This window comes from Myxocyprinus asiaticus, chromosome 6, assembly GCF_019703515.2.
Source record: "Myxocyprinus asiaticus isolate MX2 ecotype Aquarium Trade chromosome 6, UBuf_Myxa_2, whole genome shotgun sequence".
Taxonomy (NCBI): domain Eukaryota; kingdom Metazoa; phylum Chordata; class Actinopteri; order Cypriniformes; family Catostomidae; genus Myxocyprinus; species Myxocyprinus asiaticus.
The window spans coordinates 36,460,192-36,481,465 of NC_059349.1; the positions used below are offsets into that span (position 1 = coordinate 36,460,192).

Here is a 21,274-nt window from a genome sequence, read left to right on the forward strand (position 1 = left end):
CTGGGTTTTTGTCTAACAGGACCGTGGCTTTATCGTTCCATGTCTGTATTGTGTTTCATTGTCTGTCTTTGTGTGAGCACGCGGTTTCGGTTGTATTCCCTGCCGTGTGCTCTTCGGTCTGTTTCATGTCAGGAGCACGATGTCTGGATCCTGACTTCCTGTCTGGTTCGGTTTCGGTTTGTGTCGGGATCCGGACACTCGTGCTCCATGTCTGTCTGTTATTGACGTGGGTGCATCATGCTTATGTCATCTTGGTAGCATGCACTCACATCAATAGTTTGTCTGTCTCTCGCGAATACGGGTGCGCCTCGCATCACGCTGCGCATCTGGGTCGCGAGCTGTCTTCATGTTGTGCTGAGGTCAAACTTGTGCACAGGTTTCCTGTCTTGTTTTTGTCGCCTGCTGCATGCATCACGTGGCATTTGCTTAGTGTGAGAATGCGTGGCATCACTTTGTTTGGCGTTGCTATGCATTCTCTCGTCTTGTTTGTCAGTTGGCATGGGCGTATATTTCCTCATTGTCTTGGCGTTGTGCACTCATGCCATTTGGGTGTTTTGTTGTCTTGTGAGAGCACGTTGCTTTGTTTTGTTTCTGTATCGCCACATGTCTCTCTGTCTTACGTCATACCCCGCCTCCTTGTTTGTCCATTATTAGTTTATTAGTCACACCTGCCCTGTCTAATTAACCTGTTGATTTCTCTCCCTTTTAGTCTCCTCATGTTTGCTATCCAGTGCCAGTTCATCTTGTTTCCAGTCTTGTGTGCTTATATGGTTCCAGTCTTGTGTGCTTATATGTTTCCAGTCAGTCAGTGTGTTGGTTCGTGTTCTTGTTATTCCCTGTTCCCGTTTCCAGTCCGGTCGGTCCTGTTACTCCCTGTTACCCTCTGCCCCAGCCTGGATACCTTTTCCCCCTACGGGATAGTTTATGTTTGTTTTTCACCCTTGTGGGAGTATTGGTTTGTTTTTTTTATTTATTTTGATTAATAAATTCCCTGTTTATTTTCAACTCTGCATTTGGGTCCTGCCTCTGACATTTTTTGACAAAAACGACTTGAGTAGGGTACAAAGGGCTGAAGGCACGCTTTTTTTCTGGTCACAAAATGTACCGAGATCGAAAAAATTGATTTATTTTTATTGAACATTGATGGAGCAACACCTTTTGTGTAAAAAGACATAACCCCTTTTTCTCCCCAGTTTGGAATGCCCAATTCCCAATGCACTCTAAGTCCTTGTGGTGGCATAGTGACTCGCCTCAATCCAGTGGCGGAGGATGAATCACAGTTGCCTCCGTGTCTGAGACAGTCAATCCACGCATCTTAAGATGACATGCACAACTCACCACATGCCCCACCGAGAGCAAACCACATTATAGCAACCATGAGGAGTTTACCCCATGTGACTCTACCCTCCCTAGCAACTGGGCCGATTTGGTTGCTTAGGAGACCTGGCTGGGGACACTCAGCATGCCCTGGATTCGGAATTCCAAATAAAAAAAGGTGGTGAGGGAGCCTTTTACAACACACTTGGGTAAAACGCCCACACACTTGGGGTACAAGGCCCCAAGGGCTTCGGGGTTATAGTAATATTGTGTAGATATAGGAGAAATAGTTATAGTGCAAAATTTGTCAACTAATGCAAATAATGTTGAGACAGCAAGACGCTTTTTTGAGTAACAAATTAAGATGATGCTTAATACTTCAGAAAAGGGTGCTCGATTTCCTGTTAATTTTAAACACATTTGGAATTTTATAACATCTTAAGTATTCTATAAATAAACTAATCTCCATTGTGAATGGATCAGTGAATGTGAGCCCATTTGGAAAATGTTTCATAACAAATCTATTCACCCCACTTAAGAAAAATAATGTATTTTATAGGGGCCTATAGTATTATTAGTAGTTATTAAAAAACTTTTGATTAAATGAGAATGTTAAGTGCTCTTGAACCCTGTAAAGGCACAATATAAATGTAGCATCATTATATTATTTTTATTAGTAGTAGTAGTAATACTATTGTATTTGTAAGGATTATTAGGAGTTCAAGCCCAAAGGGCTAGAAACTCTATTGTTTCTGTTAGGATTATTAGGGGACCAAGCACCAAAGGTGCTGGACCCTTATTGTATTTGTACTGATTTTCTTATCATCAGGGGGCCGCGCTCCAAAAGTGCTGGAACTCTATTGTATTTGTTAAGATTTTCTTTTTATTACTTGAACCGTAAGGGCTAAAAAAATTGTTTTCCAGTGACTCCTTGCGTCATGGCGAGCATTTTAAGCTCCAGACAATTTTGGCTCCACCCCCTCGTTTTCCCTCTATTTTGGATTGTTTAAAAAATAAATAAAAACAAACTAGTCCTAGACTGTTCGCCCAGTCGGAACCAAACCAGTGCAGAAAGAGTCCCAATATGAACTTTTAGCAGCTATTAGATTGGGTTAGAAAAGGCAGATTGGAACAACACGTGGTAGGCCTATTTGTCTCTTGGCCCAAGAGGTCTGTGCAAAATGTGAAAAAATTGGCTACCGGGAGGTGCTATCGTGTTTTTCATGCATGCAAATCGTTGCATATACCGCTGTGTTTCACTCAGACACATGTTATTCATACCATCTGATAGATTTCCTCATTCTGAACAACTTTGCCTCAGGAAGCATTGGTGTAAATCCAATTGTTTGTAAAATATTTAAGATTATTTGAAATACAATTACTTTTTCAAACTAGTCCTAGGCCGTTCGCTCGATCGGAACCAAACCAGTGAAAAGAGATTCACTAGAGTCCCAATATCAATAACTATCAAAAAAAGTTTTAACTTTTGATTCATCGTCACAATGGTACGCCAAATGTTCAAAGTGAGCGTGGCCACATTTACTTCGGATAACTCTTGAAGGGAATGAGATATTATCACCAAATTTTGGACATTTATGTAGGACATCCATCTGAGGACATATAAAAATATTTCACACCTCTGCCTCTTGGTGGCGCTATAACAGTCATTAATGGAAAACATGCCATATTTCTAACCCTAACATGATGGTTCTGAGAAATTAAGGCACTTTATCATTGTTTTAGGTGCTAATGGACTGTCTAATTAGTACTTAATATTGGCTGCATATGTACTTGAAGGACTTTAATAGCTTGAACCCCATTAATTGCTGATTGCAACTATATTTATTATTATTATTATTATTATTATTCTATCATAAAAAAATCCTGATAGATTTACGTGGCTTTCACCTGTTTGTAGGCTATATTCAGGGGCAAACTGGGAAAAATCGGTCCTGGATTAAATTTGTTGAGCCTGGGGGTGTGGAGGGGAGTTTAGTGAGGCGTGGTGCGGCGATGTCAAGTTGTGAAATGTGAAAATATGTTTTGCTGTCCCCTTCTGCATATCGTGGCCCCCTTTGGCATATCACGGCACTGTTTCACGGCCCCCTTCATCATGTCGTGGCACACACTGGCATATCGTGGCCCTGTTTCACTGCCGGCCCACTGGGAAAAGTCCCAGTTCTCCCAATGGCCAGTCCGCCTCTGGCTATATCAGTTTATTTTAATTTATTTTAATGGTTGAATTTGTATTTAATATTCACTGCAAAATGTGTGCTTGACATTTCATATTTTGCTTGACACCTCCTGCCTCCAGAATAATATTATACATGCATAGACATAAACAAAAATATTGTTTCAGCAGATATTAATATCAGAAATACCAGAAGAAACCACAGATAATGTAGCCTACAAATTCAGTGTTAGCTGGTAAGAAAAAAAGAATAAATAAGTAAATTAAATAATATTTGTAGCCTACGATAATAATAATAATAATAATAATAATTATTATTATTATTATTATTATTATTATTATTATTAACAATATTATTATAATTATTAGGCTATTATTATGAAAAAGCATATACAAGGCATATTTTATTTATAGAAACTATAAATGTAAAAGTAATATTTAAAATGGACGTTTCATTTAGTTTTGAAATCAATCATTTAAAGCAACCAAAATGTAATACAGGTGGTTTGGCTATACTTTTGGAATAGTGAATATTTTAATGTTTACAAATTGGCCCCATTCACTTCCATTGTAAGGGCCTCTCTGGAACCCAGATTTTTGCTTAAGTAAAAGGTGGGGTAAGTCAAAATTAATATTTGTGGTAATCAATATTATGCCACAAATTCTGCTGATTGAGTTTCACTTTTATTGGGCCCGAAACATTCCTTTAATTAATTCTGAGGGAAAAACAGTAGCAGAGGAATCAGATTTACAGGAGACATAGCACTGTGTTTTGTTTAAAGAGCTGGGTTTGAGTATTGCCCTGGTTTATTTATTTATTAATTTTTTTGACGGTTGAGGTGTTGAAGTCTTCTGTCACTTTTGTTGTGGTGTTTACAGTCTATGTTCTCAAAAATGGAGTGAGTGAGTGTTTGTTTTGAGAGTGTGACTCACAATGACATTTGAATCCTGGTTCAACATGGCATTTTTTGGAGCAGCCGTCTCCATCTATGAGATTCCCGTCATCACACTGCTCAGTCCTGTTGGGGGAGAGAGCAGTGCCAAGGGTTACAGACATTAAATATGTGGAAGGTCTTTGGCTATGCATCAAAACACGAATGTCTGAAACAAATACTTCAAAATATGAGACATTCTTTAAAAATGACTAATACACATAACATGAAAAGCATCTGCCAGACCCAGTATGTTTATACTGACCCCTGTAGTGAGCTGTCACCACAGAAATGTTCTCCATGAGTGTAAACCAGTGCTGGGGAAAGTTCACTGAATAAACCCTCCGACTCCACCTGGATCCTGTACTGGTACTGTACGTCCTTCTTCACATCACTAGGAAAACACATAAAAACAGTTCCAAAAAATGCACATTATAAAATTAATAGTTTTGATCTTGACTTACTTTCTTCGGTGCAGCATAAGAGGGGATTTTGGGCAGAATGTCACCATTCATTTACATGTACATTGCATCTTTTTTTTCATTCAATGAAACAACATGAGGGTAAGTAAATGATGATACAAATCATTTTTTTTTTAACTAATTATTACTATAAAATTAAACTAGACAGTGTATTGAACATTGGTGTCTTATATCACATCATGCTTGTCAGCGTTTTATAAAAGCACTCAAGTCTGTGTATTACAGTAATTGTAAAATCACTGTAATGCACAACTTCTTACTGGCATATTGCTTCATGTGAAAAAGACAGTAATACTTGATCTAAGCTTTATTTATGCTCAGGGTACTCTCAAGTCTAACCTTGTTAAGAATGGAAATGTCCTTTTAATGTTGAGGGTATCACTGCATGTCACACTGCGTACCTTCTGTTTTTGGGGTAGGCCTATCGACCTGATCTGATGCAACGAGCCTATAAAAAGGCTCCCCATGATTACCAAGGCTTGTTTGATTTCAGTCCTTTTCCGGCCGGTAGTAAAAGGATGCCAAGCAAACTGAGCATCATCTACTTTCTTCAGCGTGTCCTATTACTCAACAAATGACCCTTATTTATTATGGATTACTTCCAGGGACAGAGAAGGAGAGAGAGAATCCTTGAGCTATTGTTCTGAGATCCCAAAAAGAGATCCAATGAAGGATCCAATGAAGTCCTTTTTCCCTCTTTGTAGTATCCAGTGCTGGGATTCAAGCTACTTTAAAACTGTACTAATTTAGAGTAATCAAACTACAGTCAAGATAATTATTTACACTTTTTTTTACACATAAGCAGCTAACAAAAAGCATCTAACCGCATTGAAGCTACTTAAAGTGGCAATTTATTTTAAAATATATAACTATAAACTATAATATAGTTTATCAATTTAATCAGAGCCATATTCCTAGGGCACAGAAACAATGAGGGCTTTTGAATGAATCAAGAGACTCAATTTGGGTGACAGCATTAAACTTGAATTAAACTTAAATTTACACTACATACAAGTAAAAAAAAAAAAAAAAAAAAAATAGACTACATCCTAATACAACTTAGCATTTATATATTTTGTAATAAAAAGAAGACATAAAATCCATCTAGCTAATGAGTTGAATCAGGTGTGTTAAATAAGGGAGACAAGCAAAATGTGCAGTGTTGAGTGTACTCCAGGACCAGGATTGGGAAACACTAGCACATGTTTACATAGAAAAAAAAATATAGCAAAACAGAGCAGAAGGATAGAAAAACGTGTTCTGTGTGAGCAGCCTCTAACACTGAGGCTTGTTGGCAAAAAACAGCTAACCTACAAAAAAAAAAAAAACGCATGTTAGTAGTGTCGTACATTTTTGCTTGTAGCACCAGACTTGTTTTAGATAAATAAAACACCTCATTTGGCAATTTTATCATGCTTTCAAACAGAAGGAAGTATAACAAACAGTCTCATAAAAACCTTCAAGGAAAACACAGCACACTTGAGGTAAAATTCATCTTTGGCAATTGCAGAACAAGATGAATGGCCTGGGAGAGGAAGTGGCTTGTTTTGCTGCAGACCTCACGGTGGCACTGCAGTCTAGTTTCCTGCAAAACCACCTACAGTACAATCCAATTTCCCCTCTTATCCTTATCTCTCTCTCTCTTCCGATGCCAAATGACAGGTCTCTCACTTACTGCACACTTACTACATTGAGCACTCCATCCCTTCAGCAAAAGAGAGGAAATATTTCAGAGCAGCTACTAACAGCCACGAGTGTTTTATGTACTGTTTCTACAGGAAAAATGGTCACATTTGGTTTATATTCCAGAGTTTTATTCTACCTCTCTCTTTCTCTCTTTAATATCAAATCCCTTTCTGTCTCTCCATTCCCTATTCACATAACTCAATTCCCAATAGATTTTCCATCTTTCTGAGTTTACAGAGTTGGTGGAAGAAACTTGTCTGGAGATGTTACAATCTCTGATCCACACTATTAATCTCTGAACATTTTGACCCATTGAAAGTCGTTAATCCAGTGCCCTGTGATGACTTTGTCTTGGAACAAGCAAAATAAAATGTGGCAGGAACAGATTCAAAATTGGCTCTGCATTGATACTAAAACTTTCCATGTAAAATTAATGGCTAATAAAATGACAACGTCAAACTGATATTGTTATTCTTCTTATTGTCTTGGCTGTTGATTTTTTTATTTATTTTTTTCAAGCATTGCTTAGAAAAATTATTGCACACTACTTGAAATAGTGATGTGCTAAAGATATCATTTGATGACAGGTTAAGAAATGCAACATGTTAAGTATTTATACATAAGACACACTTATAGTGCTCCCAGAATAGTGTTTCCAGAAATAAATCAGCCATAAACAGCATAAAAACATGACAGAATCATTATTTTACTAATGGCGTGCCAGTTGCTAACAAATGTTTTAAATGATACTTTTCCAAAGAATATACATCACCTCTCATATAAATCATTACATTATAAAATTAAAATGTATTGTCTTTTTAATTATTACTGTATTTTTGGTGCCACCAGGTACACCAAATTGAACTGCAAAAACAGTGATTGTTCATACACTCCCCCCGTCTTCCATTTTTCTAACAAACACCCCAAACACAAGACACCGAGCCAAAGTTTCTGTGTCTGTCTGGGCAGGATGCTCACACAAGCAGAGCAATATTTTGAAATCACCATAGTCACAGTGTTTACACTTTTCATATTAATCAACCTACAAATGTCCTACTTATAGTTGATTATATCCACATTAAGCTGGGATAGAAGGAAGTACTTAAACATCGGAAAAAAAAAGAACATATACAGCATCATCTTTAAGTAGTATTGTTAATTACATACAGACGTTTATTCTTACCTGTCAGTGTATGTGGGCTGTCTGACGACAACAGGGCTTTGGTCCTCTCTTATTGGTGGTTCTCTGAGCACTCTGTAGAGAAGGGGGCGGCAGCTGGAGCAGAGAGGATTCTGGGGCCGCGAGGTCAGCAGGACAGCGTCAATCTCAAGCTTCTTGTCAAAGGTTGAGATTTTAATGGCCTTGACCTTCTTACTAATATGTACATGTAGCGTCAAAGGAATATCACAGAAAGCATGCTTAGGGCCTGTGTGGACCGACTCGCCATTTTCCAGGATGAACACGATATTCGTAATTGGCTTTATATCTATAGAAATATAGAAGAATGGATAAAAAAAAAAAAAAAAAAAAATTAATACATTTTTAAAAAAAGTTATTTGATATTTTATTGCATGAACATGAATAACAGCACTCAACAATAAGGATTTTTTTTGCTGCTGGCCCACTTGGGATAGTAGTTCAGATTTGTACTTGCCCTGCCAATATTTTCACTATTCCGCCATACTAATAATGATTTACACCATTCAAATTATTTATCTAGCATCAACATATTTTGCTGTGTGTCAGAAAGTTTGATTACAATAATTTGTAATAATTAATATAATTTTGAATAATCTACAGTCATATTTACATATTTATTATCATTTTTACATTATTTCAATACATTAAAAAAAACAATAGCTGTAAATTATACAGGTATAATGTACTGTATAATAAACTCCATGCTATTACTTAATAAACACATTGAATTTACACAGAAAATTATAGCATAACAGTACAGTAGTTTCTCATTTTTGACCCATTCTAACTTTTGCTTCCAAGACAACCACAAATCATTCTTGCAATTTCATCAAAATATATTTGATATTGATGGCCCAGTACCATCAGGGGATCCTTATTTCATTGTTGTAGTCTTAGATACTGGACTAAGACTCAGTCTCATGCTTGGCCTCAAGACCATGTTTTTTATGCATTTGGACTCTGTCTTGTTTTGGACTCGAACAAGTGTGGAATCGGACTTTTTTTTTTTCCAGTGACCAGTCAAGTCCCTTAAAAAATAAACCATAGACGCTTCGACTTATCTGAAAAACATTTCTCTGACTGACAATATCAGCGGTAATTTCTGCAGGCTGTGAATCAGAACTAGGGATACACAATTTATGAATTAATTATTATTTTGAGTCAGTTCTTTTCAGTGAATTGGCCAAAACGGGTTAGTCTGATTTGTTCTGACTGCTATATAAGTGAATCATTTGCAGCTGTTTCTCACTCACTAAAACAGTATCGGGATATTTAAGAAGACGGAGAACAAACAGAGCACTTGAAGAAGTGGATATTTACCTTCAATCATTTGAAACAAAAGGCTCCTTTTTTAAAAGGTAACTTTGAGAAACTTCAACTAATGCTGTGTCATGTGAATAACGTATTCACGGCAAATGCATTTTGTGTCCGTTAATGCTGTTTTTCAGTTGTTTTCCTATGTAAACTTGTGCTCGCGCAGGAGCGCTGTGATTTTTTATGTTTTTTTGTCACTTCAACTGTTAAAAATGCATCTCAAGACGCCTGTGTTCTGCTTTTAAGACTTTTAGGAATGTTTTAGCCAACAGTTACATGAATGCTACACATACTTAAGAAAATATAAAAATACTTGGAAAAAAAAAAAAACTTTTCCAGGTTTCTTTGCATACACTGAAATGAAATCCTGCAGGTGGAGAAAAGCAGAAATTCTTACTTGATTTACAATGAATGGAATACTAGTGCAATTGAAATTGAAAACAAAAAGAAAGTAGCCTAAAGGTTTAGATTCACTTACTGCAAATTCAGTATTTTACATTTAATACATTAATTTTAGGGTTTTAGCTTCATTTTAGTTATAGTACGGTAATACTGTATTTTGTATAGCGGAAACATTTGCTTGACTTCCAATTAATGGAATATGGAACATAGAAGCTAGTAGTTTGTATTACCATTCTAAGCCACATAGGCACCTTGTCTCTTTCATTTTAGTTTTTTACTTACATTTTTTTTTTAACACTGATATGTAATAATTGTAATAAATGTGTTTACTTAACCTAGGATGTGTCATTTATTTCATTTTTATTATTTACTGGTAATATTGTTTAAAACAACATACTGTAAGCCTAAGCAAATAAAATATGAGGTATATATGATATATGAGCCTAGAGTCAATTTAGTTGTTAAAACTACATTTAACACATTCATTAAGGTTGCATAGGTCTACATGAGTCTTGTCTCAGACTTGACCCTCTCTAGTCTCAGTCTTGACTTGGATTTAACCCTCTCTAGTCTCGGTCTTGACACAGATTTAACGTTCTTCTGGTCTTGGTCTTGACACAGGCTTAACGTTCTTCTGGTCTCGGCCTTGACTTGGACTCAACACTGCCTTATTGTTGAGCCCTGAATTTCACTGTAAGAACAAATAGTAATTCAGGATTTTATCATATATCCACAATCCCCTTTCATCAAATCAAATCAAATCAAATCCCTTTATTGTCACTCAACCATATACACAAGTGCAACAGTGGTTGAAAGTCTTGGGTGCAGTTGGGAGCAACATAGGAGTCATGACAGTGACGAGACATATACCAATTTAAAATAAACATCAGATTTCCGCACAATTTACATATCTAATATACACATAATTACACACAACACAATATACAAATAATAATAAACAATGTACAGAATACAATACACACAAAATAGAACACACATACACAATAAAAATAGAATAGTATATATACAATAAAAATAGTATATATAAAATATACTGTAGGTTGTATTGTGCTGTATTGACATTCAGGATGTCGGTTGATAGTCAGTTGCCAGTGTGTTGTTAAGAGAGAATATAATTTATGACAGTCTAGTGCTGATGTATTTTGATCGTGAGAGATCATGAGTTCAAAAGTCTGATTGCTTGGGGGAAGAAGCTGTCATGGAGTCGGCTGGTGTGGGTCCTGATGCTGCGATACCACCTGCCTGATGGTAGCAGTGAGAGCAGCCCATGGCTCGGGTGGTTGGAGTCCCTGATGATCCTCCGAGCTTTTTTCACACACCGCCTGGTATATATGTCCTGGAGGGAGGGAAGCTCACCTCCCTTTGCAGTGCTTTGCGGTTGAGGGCCGTGCTGTTGCCATACCAGGCAGTGATGCAGCCAGTCAGGATGCTCTCTACAGTGCTGGTTTAGAACCGTGTGAGGATGTGGTGGTTCATTCCAAACTTCCACAGCCATCTCAGGAAGAAGAGGCACTGGTGAGCCTTCTTCACAATGGCCTCAGTGTGGACAGACCATGTGAGTTCCTCAGTGATGTGGACACCAAAGAACTTGAAGCTGCAGACTCTCTCCACCGGTGCACCATTGATGGTGATGGGGCTGTGTTCTCTCTCTTTTCTCCTGAAGTCCACCACAAGATCCTTGGTCTTGCTGACGCTGAGGGAGATGTTGTGCTCCTGACACCAGCATGTCAAAGTGTGCCCCTCCTCTCTGTAGGCTGTTTCATCAATGTCAGTGATCAGACCTACCACCGTCGTATCATCAGCAAACTTAATGATGGCATTGGAGCTATGTGTTGCCACACAGTCATGTCAGTATCTTCGAAGATGCGTCAGAAGCTGATGCTGTGAACTCCTCCTAGGGCAGTGACCTTGAAACCCTTTACCATCAGTTCACTTCAGAAGCCCTTTACAATTAAATTCTCGCTTTCCAGCCATTGTGAGCTGGGAACGAGAGTGTGAACATCTCCCCTGTAACAAAGGATGGTTTTTTCCTGTTTTTACTGTTGTTGACAGCCCTCTCAGTTTCCCTGCTGTTGCGAGCCTGGAACAAGTTGGTGCCGTGACAGGTCACTTCAATTATTTTTACTGTTCTTGGTGGCATGCCAGAAGACTGCCATGCCATAACACGAATTTAAGACCTCATTGCGTTTGCACGAGGTATGCTTGCTGGATAGACCCTGTTGAGCTGTTTCTTCCACATTCCCAAAACAGCGCTCTCGCTTTTCCTGTCGTCGAAGGCCAGGAAAGTGAAAACCGTTCCAGTATTCACAGTTGACGGCGTGCCATAAGTCTGCCATGCCCCAGCACGATTGACAGACCTCGTAGCTTTTGTTCACAAAAGTGAGCAAAAAGAAAATCCAGTTTAACTGTCTTGGTTGCGCTGAGCAACTGCCACCAGATGGTGGGTTGCATTCAGCCACCGGCAGCCACACACGAGTTCCTGGGTCCTTTGACCAGCTGTGTGGATATGTGGCAGGGGTCTCCAGGTTGGAACTGAGCACAGTTGAACACAGCTACGTACTTCAGTTTGTAAGATGACCGCCTTTCCTCAACAGCATTTTGTCCTCTGCCGTATGATGCGGGACAAGCCATTTTTTTTCTCTGAGGTACAATGCATCCTTGCCAAAATGCCAAAGAACTACAGGCATGCAAGACACAGAGTGACTTCTACAGCCAATATTTTTCTAGTCGCAAATAGGACAGTGGGCTGTTGGACATACTTGACTTGAGGCTCTTGAATTGGACACTTATAAGTCTCCATTCAAGGTGATTACTCAGAGACAGATTTTGTCTCATGTTCGTGCGCTGGATTGGTTCATGTCAATCAATCTGGAAGACGATTATGTGCAGATAACCCCTTGGTACAGGCCATTCTTAAGATTCATCTTCAAGGGGACTGTATTCCAGTTCAAAATCCTACACTTAGGGTTGTCCCTGGCTCCTCTCTGATTTACGAAATTTGTAGTTGCGGCTCTGAGTCCGCTGAGGCTACGTGACGTCCTTGTTACCTCAAGAACCTGTGTTACCTCATGTTACCTGTTGGTCAGACACAACACAGACACATCAAACACAGCCTGTGTTTGGAGCCCTGTGTAATTGACACCTGGAAAGGTGCACAAACAGTGTGGCACATAAATCGCCTGGAACTGCTTGCAGTCCTCTTGGTCCTGAAACCCATTTTGGTCAGATATCAAAAGTTTCACATTCTGATTCATTTGGACAGAACTGCAGTTGTGGTGATTATAAATAGCGAGGGAGGAGTACAGTCACACCCAATGTTGAACCTTGTGATCTGGATTCTCCTCTGGAGCAAGTCATGTCTTCTATCACTATGTGCGATACAGCACATTTTCGTCTTTGGTACTCTATGACACAAGCTCCACTAGGCTTGGATGCCTTATGCCTATGGCCAGTAAAACTCCAGTCTGCTAGCTACATCAAGTTTCCCCCAGTCCACTAGCTGCATCAAGTATTATGCAAAATATGGGAAGACAAGGAAACAGTAATACTAGTTACAAATGACCAAACAGCCACAGGTTCCCGGTGATAGAGCTGTTAGATGATCTCTCTGGAAAATTATTTTAAGGACGGATCAGCTCTCCAAGCTCAAGGCCTGATCTGGCATTCTCAGCCAGATACTACAGGCCAAGGCACCCTCAACGAGGCAGCTTTATGCCTTAAAATGGCAACTTTTCCGACTGGTGTTTAGGACATTTTCCTAAATAACCACTGGGTGGCACCATGATGATTCTAACTGTGTTGGACTGTTTTCTGTTTCTGGTTTCCATTAGAAACTACCAATAGGAGCATTACAGACAGAGAACAACAGCCATTTTAAATGTTAGTTGGAGTAAAAATTAGTTCAGGCTCAACTTGTGCAGTTGCTGGCTGTCATAACAACTCAATGTAGTTAATGATATTAACTTTACTAACCTTGGTTTATTGCTTCACATCATCCACCCACTTCTTAATCTTTGACAAGTTTGGCACTTTCAAAAACGTTCATCACGGCTCTCTGAAGAAGGGGTACTGAACTTTGGAAAGCCAGAGGGCCAGAAAGCAGGATCCCTTTAGCCTCGAGGGCCGCAGTTTTTTTTAATCATTTTAATTACTTTTTATATTAATAAGGTGAGCAGACTATGCTATATGCTATTTAATACATTATGTATACTTAAGCAATATCACATGAGCAAGAGTGTGATATCGCCCTACATCAGCACTGCTATGATTCGCCCGCAGGCCAAGTGCCGTAGGTAATCACAGCAGTGCTGATTTAGGGCCATACAGCATGATTGTGAGTGTGATATTGCTTATATACAACAGTTCAATGAACAAGTAATTTGGGCATGGAACTACTTTCTTACGCAACGGATCAGAATCTGCCATTGCCGGTTCAAAACAAATGATGCGTCCAAGCCTTCGTTAGTAATTCAAAAATGTCACTTCAGAAATACTATCACGGCTTGTGAAGTTATTGGATAAACAAGGACGGATGTGTGTGTGTGTGTGTGTGTGTGTGTGTGAGAGAGAGAGAGAGAGAGAGAGCGAGAGAGAGAGAGAGATGGCGCATGTGCTATCACCTGTTGCTACTCCCAAGCAGAGATGCTGTCAGCTTTCTGAAGATCATCTTTCTCAGTGGAAAAATAGCCATCTAAGCGGGGGTATTTCTCCCTATTTCGCGGTAGCCGGTGCACAAGAGTCATTCACTATAGAAACCGCAGTCTCCTCTGCCATTTTAAACAGTGTGTCCTCTCCAATGTGGAAAGAGGTAAGCGCCTTGAGTTTGTGTAGTTAATCAGTCTGTTGTGTCTCTCAGCTGTGATGAGCCGTATTGCTGAAGTTGTTCGTTTAAAGCTGTTTAAAGCTATTTCCTAGCTTCAGTAGTGTAGTAGTAATACGAGTGATCACGTAGTGCTGTTGTATGTAAACACTGACTGACACTGACTCACTTCACGTCACCTAACTGGCTCATATTACACACAAACATTTTCAAAAAATTACATGTAAAGAGACACATATACAGTAGCTCTTAACACATCTGCACTGCTCTTACACTTTAGTTTAGAATGGCACGAACACAAGCGGAGTGATACACACAGTGAAGCGTCCGAGTGATGATGGTGTGAGACCATCAGTACTCATGGAACATCTCTCGTCCAATCAGATTCGAGGACCAGAACTAACTGTTGTATATATGTAATTAACACAAGTAAAATAAAACATTGCATATAGATATATAGCAAAATTCTTGTAAAAGTGTGATTCTTTAAAAAAAAAAAAAAAAAAAAAAAAAAAACTGTGATATACTATTATTATAATGATCATATATAGGCCAATATGTTTTTTTGTTTGTTTGTTTTAAAATATTCACCCTTTTACAAGTAGACCACATACTGCAGCAGAATACACCGCTCTAAAAAATGTCAATATACAATTAAAATATACATTTTGAAAAATGTCAGAAATGTTTACTGTATATAGAAAGATGATGATCTGTTCTGTTGTCACTGTCAAAGATTGTCATGACACACACACAAACACACAAATACACACACACACAAACACACACACACACACACACACACACACAGACACACACATACACGTGTTGAATGTTGATATTCCTAACATTAGGACTCTCCATAGACATAATAGTTTTTATACTGTACAAACTATAATTTATCCCCTAACCCTACACCTACCCCTAAACCTAACCATCACAGAAACTTTTTGGCATTTTTAAATAAAAAAAATAAAAAGTTAGTATGCTTTTTAAGTGCCCTCAAAACAAGACATTTATATCCAATACTAGCTCCAAAAGAGCTCAGCTCCTTTATTGCAGGATTACCCTTTTTTTTTTTCTTTTTTTTTTTTCAGTTATTACTGTTTGTGACGAGCATATATATCTGTTGAGCTTATTTTTCACCTGACACTCTGTTGATTCACTCAATGGCAGTGATGAACAGGTGTGGAAGAGAGACTCAGCACATGCATGTTTAAAGTTACTGAGAGCACGAACACAAACTGTTATCAACGCATGTGCAGACTGACCCCACACTCATGTTATATAAAGCGGCTTATAATCAGATTTATATTCGCGGATTTCATTTATTTCATTATTTTTTTCCGTTTGCCGTTTTTTCCACTGTGCGGTTCAGCAGCATATCAATACTGAGAATTACCGTAAAGACTCAAAATTCATACACATTCAGTTATGTGATGACAACATTAAGTGGGCCACAAAACGATGGTTTGCTAGCCGGATGTGGCCCGCGGGCCACCTGTTGAGTACCATGACTCTAAAGTATCAGCACTATGGAGCCACATGCTTTTAATAATTTTTTTTTGTTTGTTTGTTTGTTGTTGTTTTTTTGTTTTTTTTAACAAATGTAATATGCTAAACATCACCTTATCCACTAATAACATACAGCGATGTGAGTGAAAACACTGGAGACCGGAAAATGAAAACACGTGTCCATTATAAATCATGGAACACTTCCACATTCAGGAAAAAGGTGGATATGTTCAGATACTACTCACTGGCTGAGGTGTAGGTGACCCATACGGTTAAGCTGTCAGGAAGAACAGGGTGAAGGAAGCGTAATTCCAACAAACAGCCTTCGGTCTGGGGGCATGGTGTGGTCATGTTGGCCTCATAGAGGTTGACCTCAGGACTCCAGGATTGCATGCTAGGCTCACAGGGCTGGTACACATCAGGGGCCCCTTCAAAAACACACACGCAAACATCATCAAAAGCTAAAAGAAAATACTGTAACTCTCTGTCAAATGCTAAGAATCTTTTTGGCAAATGGGGCATACACCTGGAAGGATGAGATAATTCATTGTAATAAAACTGGCATATTAGCCCTAAAACTATCCATTTCCATAGCAATGCTTTCAAAAACCTGACAAAATAGTGGGCACACTTCACTTGAACATTTTATGTGCACACTCATTATGTGTGCTTGTTACAAACAACTGTTTAATCTCTTGAATTTCCTTGAATCTTGTTATGACAATTTTGTGGAAAAAAAGAGAGAGAGGGTGGGAGGCAGAGTGAGTTAAAGGAGAAACAGGGAGAGAGAGTCTGGGAAAAAACCACATGTCTTGGCAATGGATGTGAAGCACTTTTCCTCAGACCTTAATCGACCATAAGACCCAGGTGCAACTTGGCAAGAGAGACAGACTGGTGCCTTAATTGGGATGGACAGTGCTCACAAAATAATTTATTAAACTAAGAGTTTATGTCCTCGGTGGCCTGAAGAACAGGAGCAAGTCAGGGAAGGAAATCCCGCGAGTGCCTCTGGACACAATTTTTGAAGTGCTTGCCCCCAGGTCGGCACTGTCAAAACAAGCTGTGAATTAAAACAAGAGAAACTAGCAAATCTTTCTATCAGGCCATATAAACTTCCACCCTTTTAAATACAGCTTAAAAAAAACAACAACAAAAAAGCAAGCTTAAACCAGCTTTAAAATCAGCAGTATATACTGAGGCTACAGTCTAGGATAAGAAGGCAAGCTCAACAAGATGTAAGTTTCAAAAATCTAAGTATGATTATGTTGTTATTGAGTTAGCCTATGCTTATTTGGATATCAAATGATTTACTGTGCTGGTCTTGGGTGGTTTAAACTGGTTTAGCTGGTCTCCCAGTCTGGCCATGGTGGTGCTGGCCTGTGCTAATTTACATATCAAAAGATTCACCATGCTGATCTTACTGTAGCTAGTTTAAGCTGGTCTAGTTGGTCATCCAGCCTGGCAAAACTGGTTTAAGATGGTTTAGCTGGTCTCCTATTTGGGCCATGCTGGTGCTGGCCTATGCTTCTTTAGATATCAAATGATTCACTGTGCTGGTCTAAGCTGTTTAAAGCTGTTCTAGCTGGTCTCCCAGCCTGGCCAAGCTGGTTTAAGCTGATCTAGCTGATCACTCAGTCTCGCCAGGCTGGTGCTGTCCTAATTTAGATATCAAATGATTCTCTCTGCTGGTCTTAGCTGGTTTATGCTGGGATAGCTGGTCTCCCAGTCTGGCCATGCTTGTGCTGACCTTTGCTAATTAAGATATCAAATGATTTACCATGCTGGTCTTTGATGATTTAAGATGGTCTAGCTGGTCACCCTGCCTAGCCAAACTGGTTTAATATGGTCTAGCTGGTCACCTAGCCTGGGAAAGCTGGTAAAAGGTGGTCTAGCTGGTTTCCCAGTCTGACCATGTTGGTGCTTAGCTGGTTTAAATGGTCAGCCTCCTGGTATCCCAGTCAAACCAGAAAACAGACCAGCCTGAACAGGATAGGAGACCAGAAAAGCAGCATAGGCTGGTCTAAGCTGGTTCTTCCAGCAGGTCTGCCTCCAAAATGCTTTGCAATGATAGATTAGACTGTACTTTTAGCTCTGTGGTAAACATTAAGGTAGAGAGAGACAGATGGACAGACAGCAGCCTTGAGTCAGGGAGCGCTCCTTTGCACCCAGCATGGCCTCACATGTGTGGATGTGAGCTAGGTAAACAGCAGCAGGCCAAGGCAAACCACAAAACTCAATTGGTCAGATAAACAGAGCTAGGGCCTCCACACAGGGTAGAATTAATGACTGTATCAGATGTGGTGTAATGCTCCCGCAGGGAGAAGCAATGCGGCAAGATCTGTGAGCATGTCATCCTTCCTTCTTTCAGCAACCTTAACCAGGTCTCTGTTCTCCCTGGCTCAACCCTTATTTCTCAAAAAAGCTGCCTTAAAGCACTTACTAAGGCTACAGTACAGGTAATGAGAGGGCAAGTGCTACAAAATGTGAGATACAAAGATCTAACTATGATTTGTTGTTATTGAATTGGCCTGGACTAATTAAGATATTAAATGATTCACTGCTGTATTATTGCAAGCATTATTTCATATTACACAAATAGTGTTGCTCTTAAAGTCTTTCTGACGTGATTAACTGACTGACAAAATAATTCACATTAGGTAGTCATCACGCACTTTATCATATTCTTAAAAATAAAACAAAAACAAAAATAGGTTGATGTAATTTATTACTAACCTGAACCAATAGTAGTAAATCTCATTCATCATTAATATCTCAAGAATCATATATTTTTTTAGAGATATATATTTGTATTTGCAAATGTAATGCTTTATTTCTCATCAATCTGATTCTCAAAACAAGAACCCAAGCCAGGAATCACTCTCCACTACCACCTAAATGGATGATTCTCTGTTTGACCTCTCATGATGTTGTGCTTTATGAAAATGACTGCATACCAATGGAGGATTTCCACATTTTGGGTAAACATTTTAAAGCCAAATCTTATCCATGACACATCAATGAGTGGGCAGCCCAGATGCTAAGATATTCCTGATTAGAATAATCAGCAACATCTGTTACATCAAGGATAAAGTTGAAAAGCTGCACAGGATACACATCGCATTTTATGACGGCCCAGTTCTGGACGCTACCCAATATTACCAAAACGTTAACTTTTTTTTTTAATTCACTGATGGCAAAAAGAGTGTTCTTTATCCTGGCAAATATAATTTAATGATTTATTCCCTACATTTTTCCAGACTTCTCCGGATTTGCACGCACCTGGCCCACAGGAAACTGAACAATCCACCTGAATATGAATACACAAGCTTGGAGAGATAGAAGCCAGGCTAAAATCCTAATTTATCAAAGAACATGTATTGTTTTATATGTAGCCGATTATTCATGAGTGGTGTATTAAGGATCAAGCACAAGTTTCAACAGCATTTATGTCAGAGTCAATATCTTAAATTCATTACATGGTGGTATAATTATGCATTAAAAATAGGACTGTCAATTTAAGGCATCAGTTCAGTGTGTAATGGATTCACACGATGGGTAAGGAAGAGGCGGGAACCGGCTGAGCAGTCAACGTAAACTTTTATACAAATGAACAAAACACAACATAAAACTGCTTTCCAGCAGAATACAAACACACACACACAAGACTGCTGCATGCGTCTCCTTCTCTCTGTCTCTCTCTCTCTCTCTCTCTCTCTCTCTCTCTCTCTCTCTCTCTCTCACTCTCTCTCTCTCTCTCTCTCTCTCGAACTGGTGTCCCCAGCTCCTCTTTATCCCTCTCCCAGCTGACTGGGTTGATTCGGCGCCGGGCGTCCATCGTTACGGCCAGGCCATGCCCTCCTCCTAGTCACATACTACCAACACCCGATTCAGGCCGGGGAAACCTCGGCCCTTTCGGCCGTCCTTCCACCGGCCGGTCTTCCCCGCCACCTGGGAATCTGAGTAGGACGAGAGGAGGGAGAGTGGAGAGGGAATGAGCGAGCAGGAGAGACAGAGAGAAAAAAACTGGCTCGCTGGTCCCCGAACACACTGTCGACTGGTCCTCAGCCAGCAGTGCAGCAGTCCTCCGTGACACCGGGCGATGGCATTGGACTCGCCTCCTGGCGGACGGCAGCGGGCTCCTACGCTTCCAGGCAGACATCAGCAGCTCCTCCGCTTCCTGGCAGACATCAGCGGCTCCTCCGCTTCCTGGCAGACAAAAGTGGGCTCCTTCATCTCCTGGCAAATGGCAGCGGGCTCCTAAGCCTTCAGGCAGATATCAGTGGTTCCTTCGTCTTCTGGCGGATGGCAGCGGGCTCCTCCGCCTTCTGCCGGACCACACCTCCTCGGCATTGCGACCCTCCATCAGTAGCGAGGGCTCTCCGACAGCACATCCCTCCTCCTTCCCAGTTTCAGCACCAATGTAACGGATTCACACGATGGGCAAGGAGGAGGCGGGAACCGGCTGGGCAGTCAACATAAACTTTTAATAAACAAATGAACAAAACACAACATAAAACTGCTTTCCAGCAGAACACAAAACACACACACACAAGACTGCTGCAGGCATCTCTCTCTCTCTTGAACTGACACCCCCGGCTCCTCTTTATCCCGCTTCCGGCTGACTGGGCTGATTCAGCGCCGGGCGTCCATCGTTATGGTCCGGCCATACCCTCCTCCTCGTCACACAGTGCAATTAATTTTGTATTCAAAAATGCATTAAAAAAATTTACGCATTTAATCATGTCCCCGGACGTTAATAAGGAATATTTCTACCATCGTAGAAATTTAAACTTGAAGTACCACCTGTTTTCAGAAGAGGGCAGTTAGCAAAACTTCAGCTGTATAGACAACAAACCATAGGCTTGCTTAACACTAGCAAAAGCACAACATGAGGACAGATATATTCTTGCGTTCAAACACAGCTGGACTGAGTGTAATTCCGAATGTAGGGATCTCGAGACGTGTTTTTCTAAATTTCAAATTACATTTCATGAGTTCGCTGGTACATATAGTCCTGGAGTGTATAAAGGTAAACATATCTGGCATGAAATTCAAAGACAATTTGAAATAATTGTTATAGATGTTTATGAAATATAAAGGAGGAGATGGGGAAATGGAGGGATGCCAAAATAATTGTTGCCGGAGCGAGGGAAGCATATATTTCCTTGGGATATGATTGGCAGACCTAGATAAACAAGCTCCTTGCGAATTTACATCTGGAACTTCACTTGACACAGCAACCTAAAAACACTCTGTTTGTGACGCAATGCAACCAAAGTGAGACACCCTTAAAAGCATTTGTCTGACTCATGTGTACATTGACCTGTCCTTAGAAAAGCTCTTATTATAAATCTATCTGCAACAGATTGACCAATTAAATTGCAAAATGGATTG

General features: G+C 39.8%; 1 protein-coding gene across 1 annotated transcript in view; it reads right to left on the reverse strand.

The window, feature by feature from the left end:
- The window catches only part of LOC127442209 (pappalysin-2-like), a 139,239-nt gene that overhangs the window by 78,605 nt on the left and 39,360 nt on the right, over positions 1-21,274 (reverse strand). Inside the window, exons 7-10 of the mRNA XM_051700059.1 lie at positions 16,126-16,308; positions 7,792-8,095; positions 4,706-4,834; positions 4,442-4,527 (exon numbers count right to left, since the gene is read on the reverse strand). Coding sequence (XP_051556019.1) covers positions 4,442-4,527; positions 4,706-4,834; positions 7,792-8,095; positions 16,126-16,308 — 702 coding nt within the window. The remainder of the gene's footprint in view (positions 1-4,441; positions 4,528-4,705; positions 4,835-7,791; positions 8,096-16,125; positions 16,309-21,274) is intronic.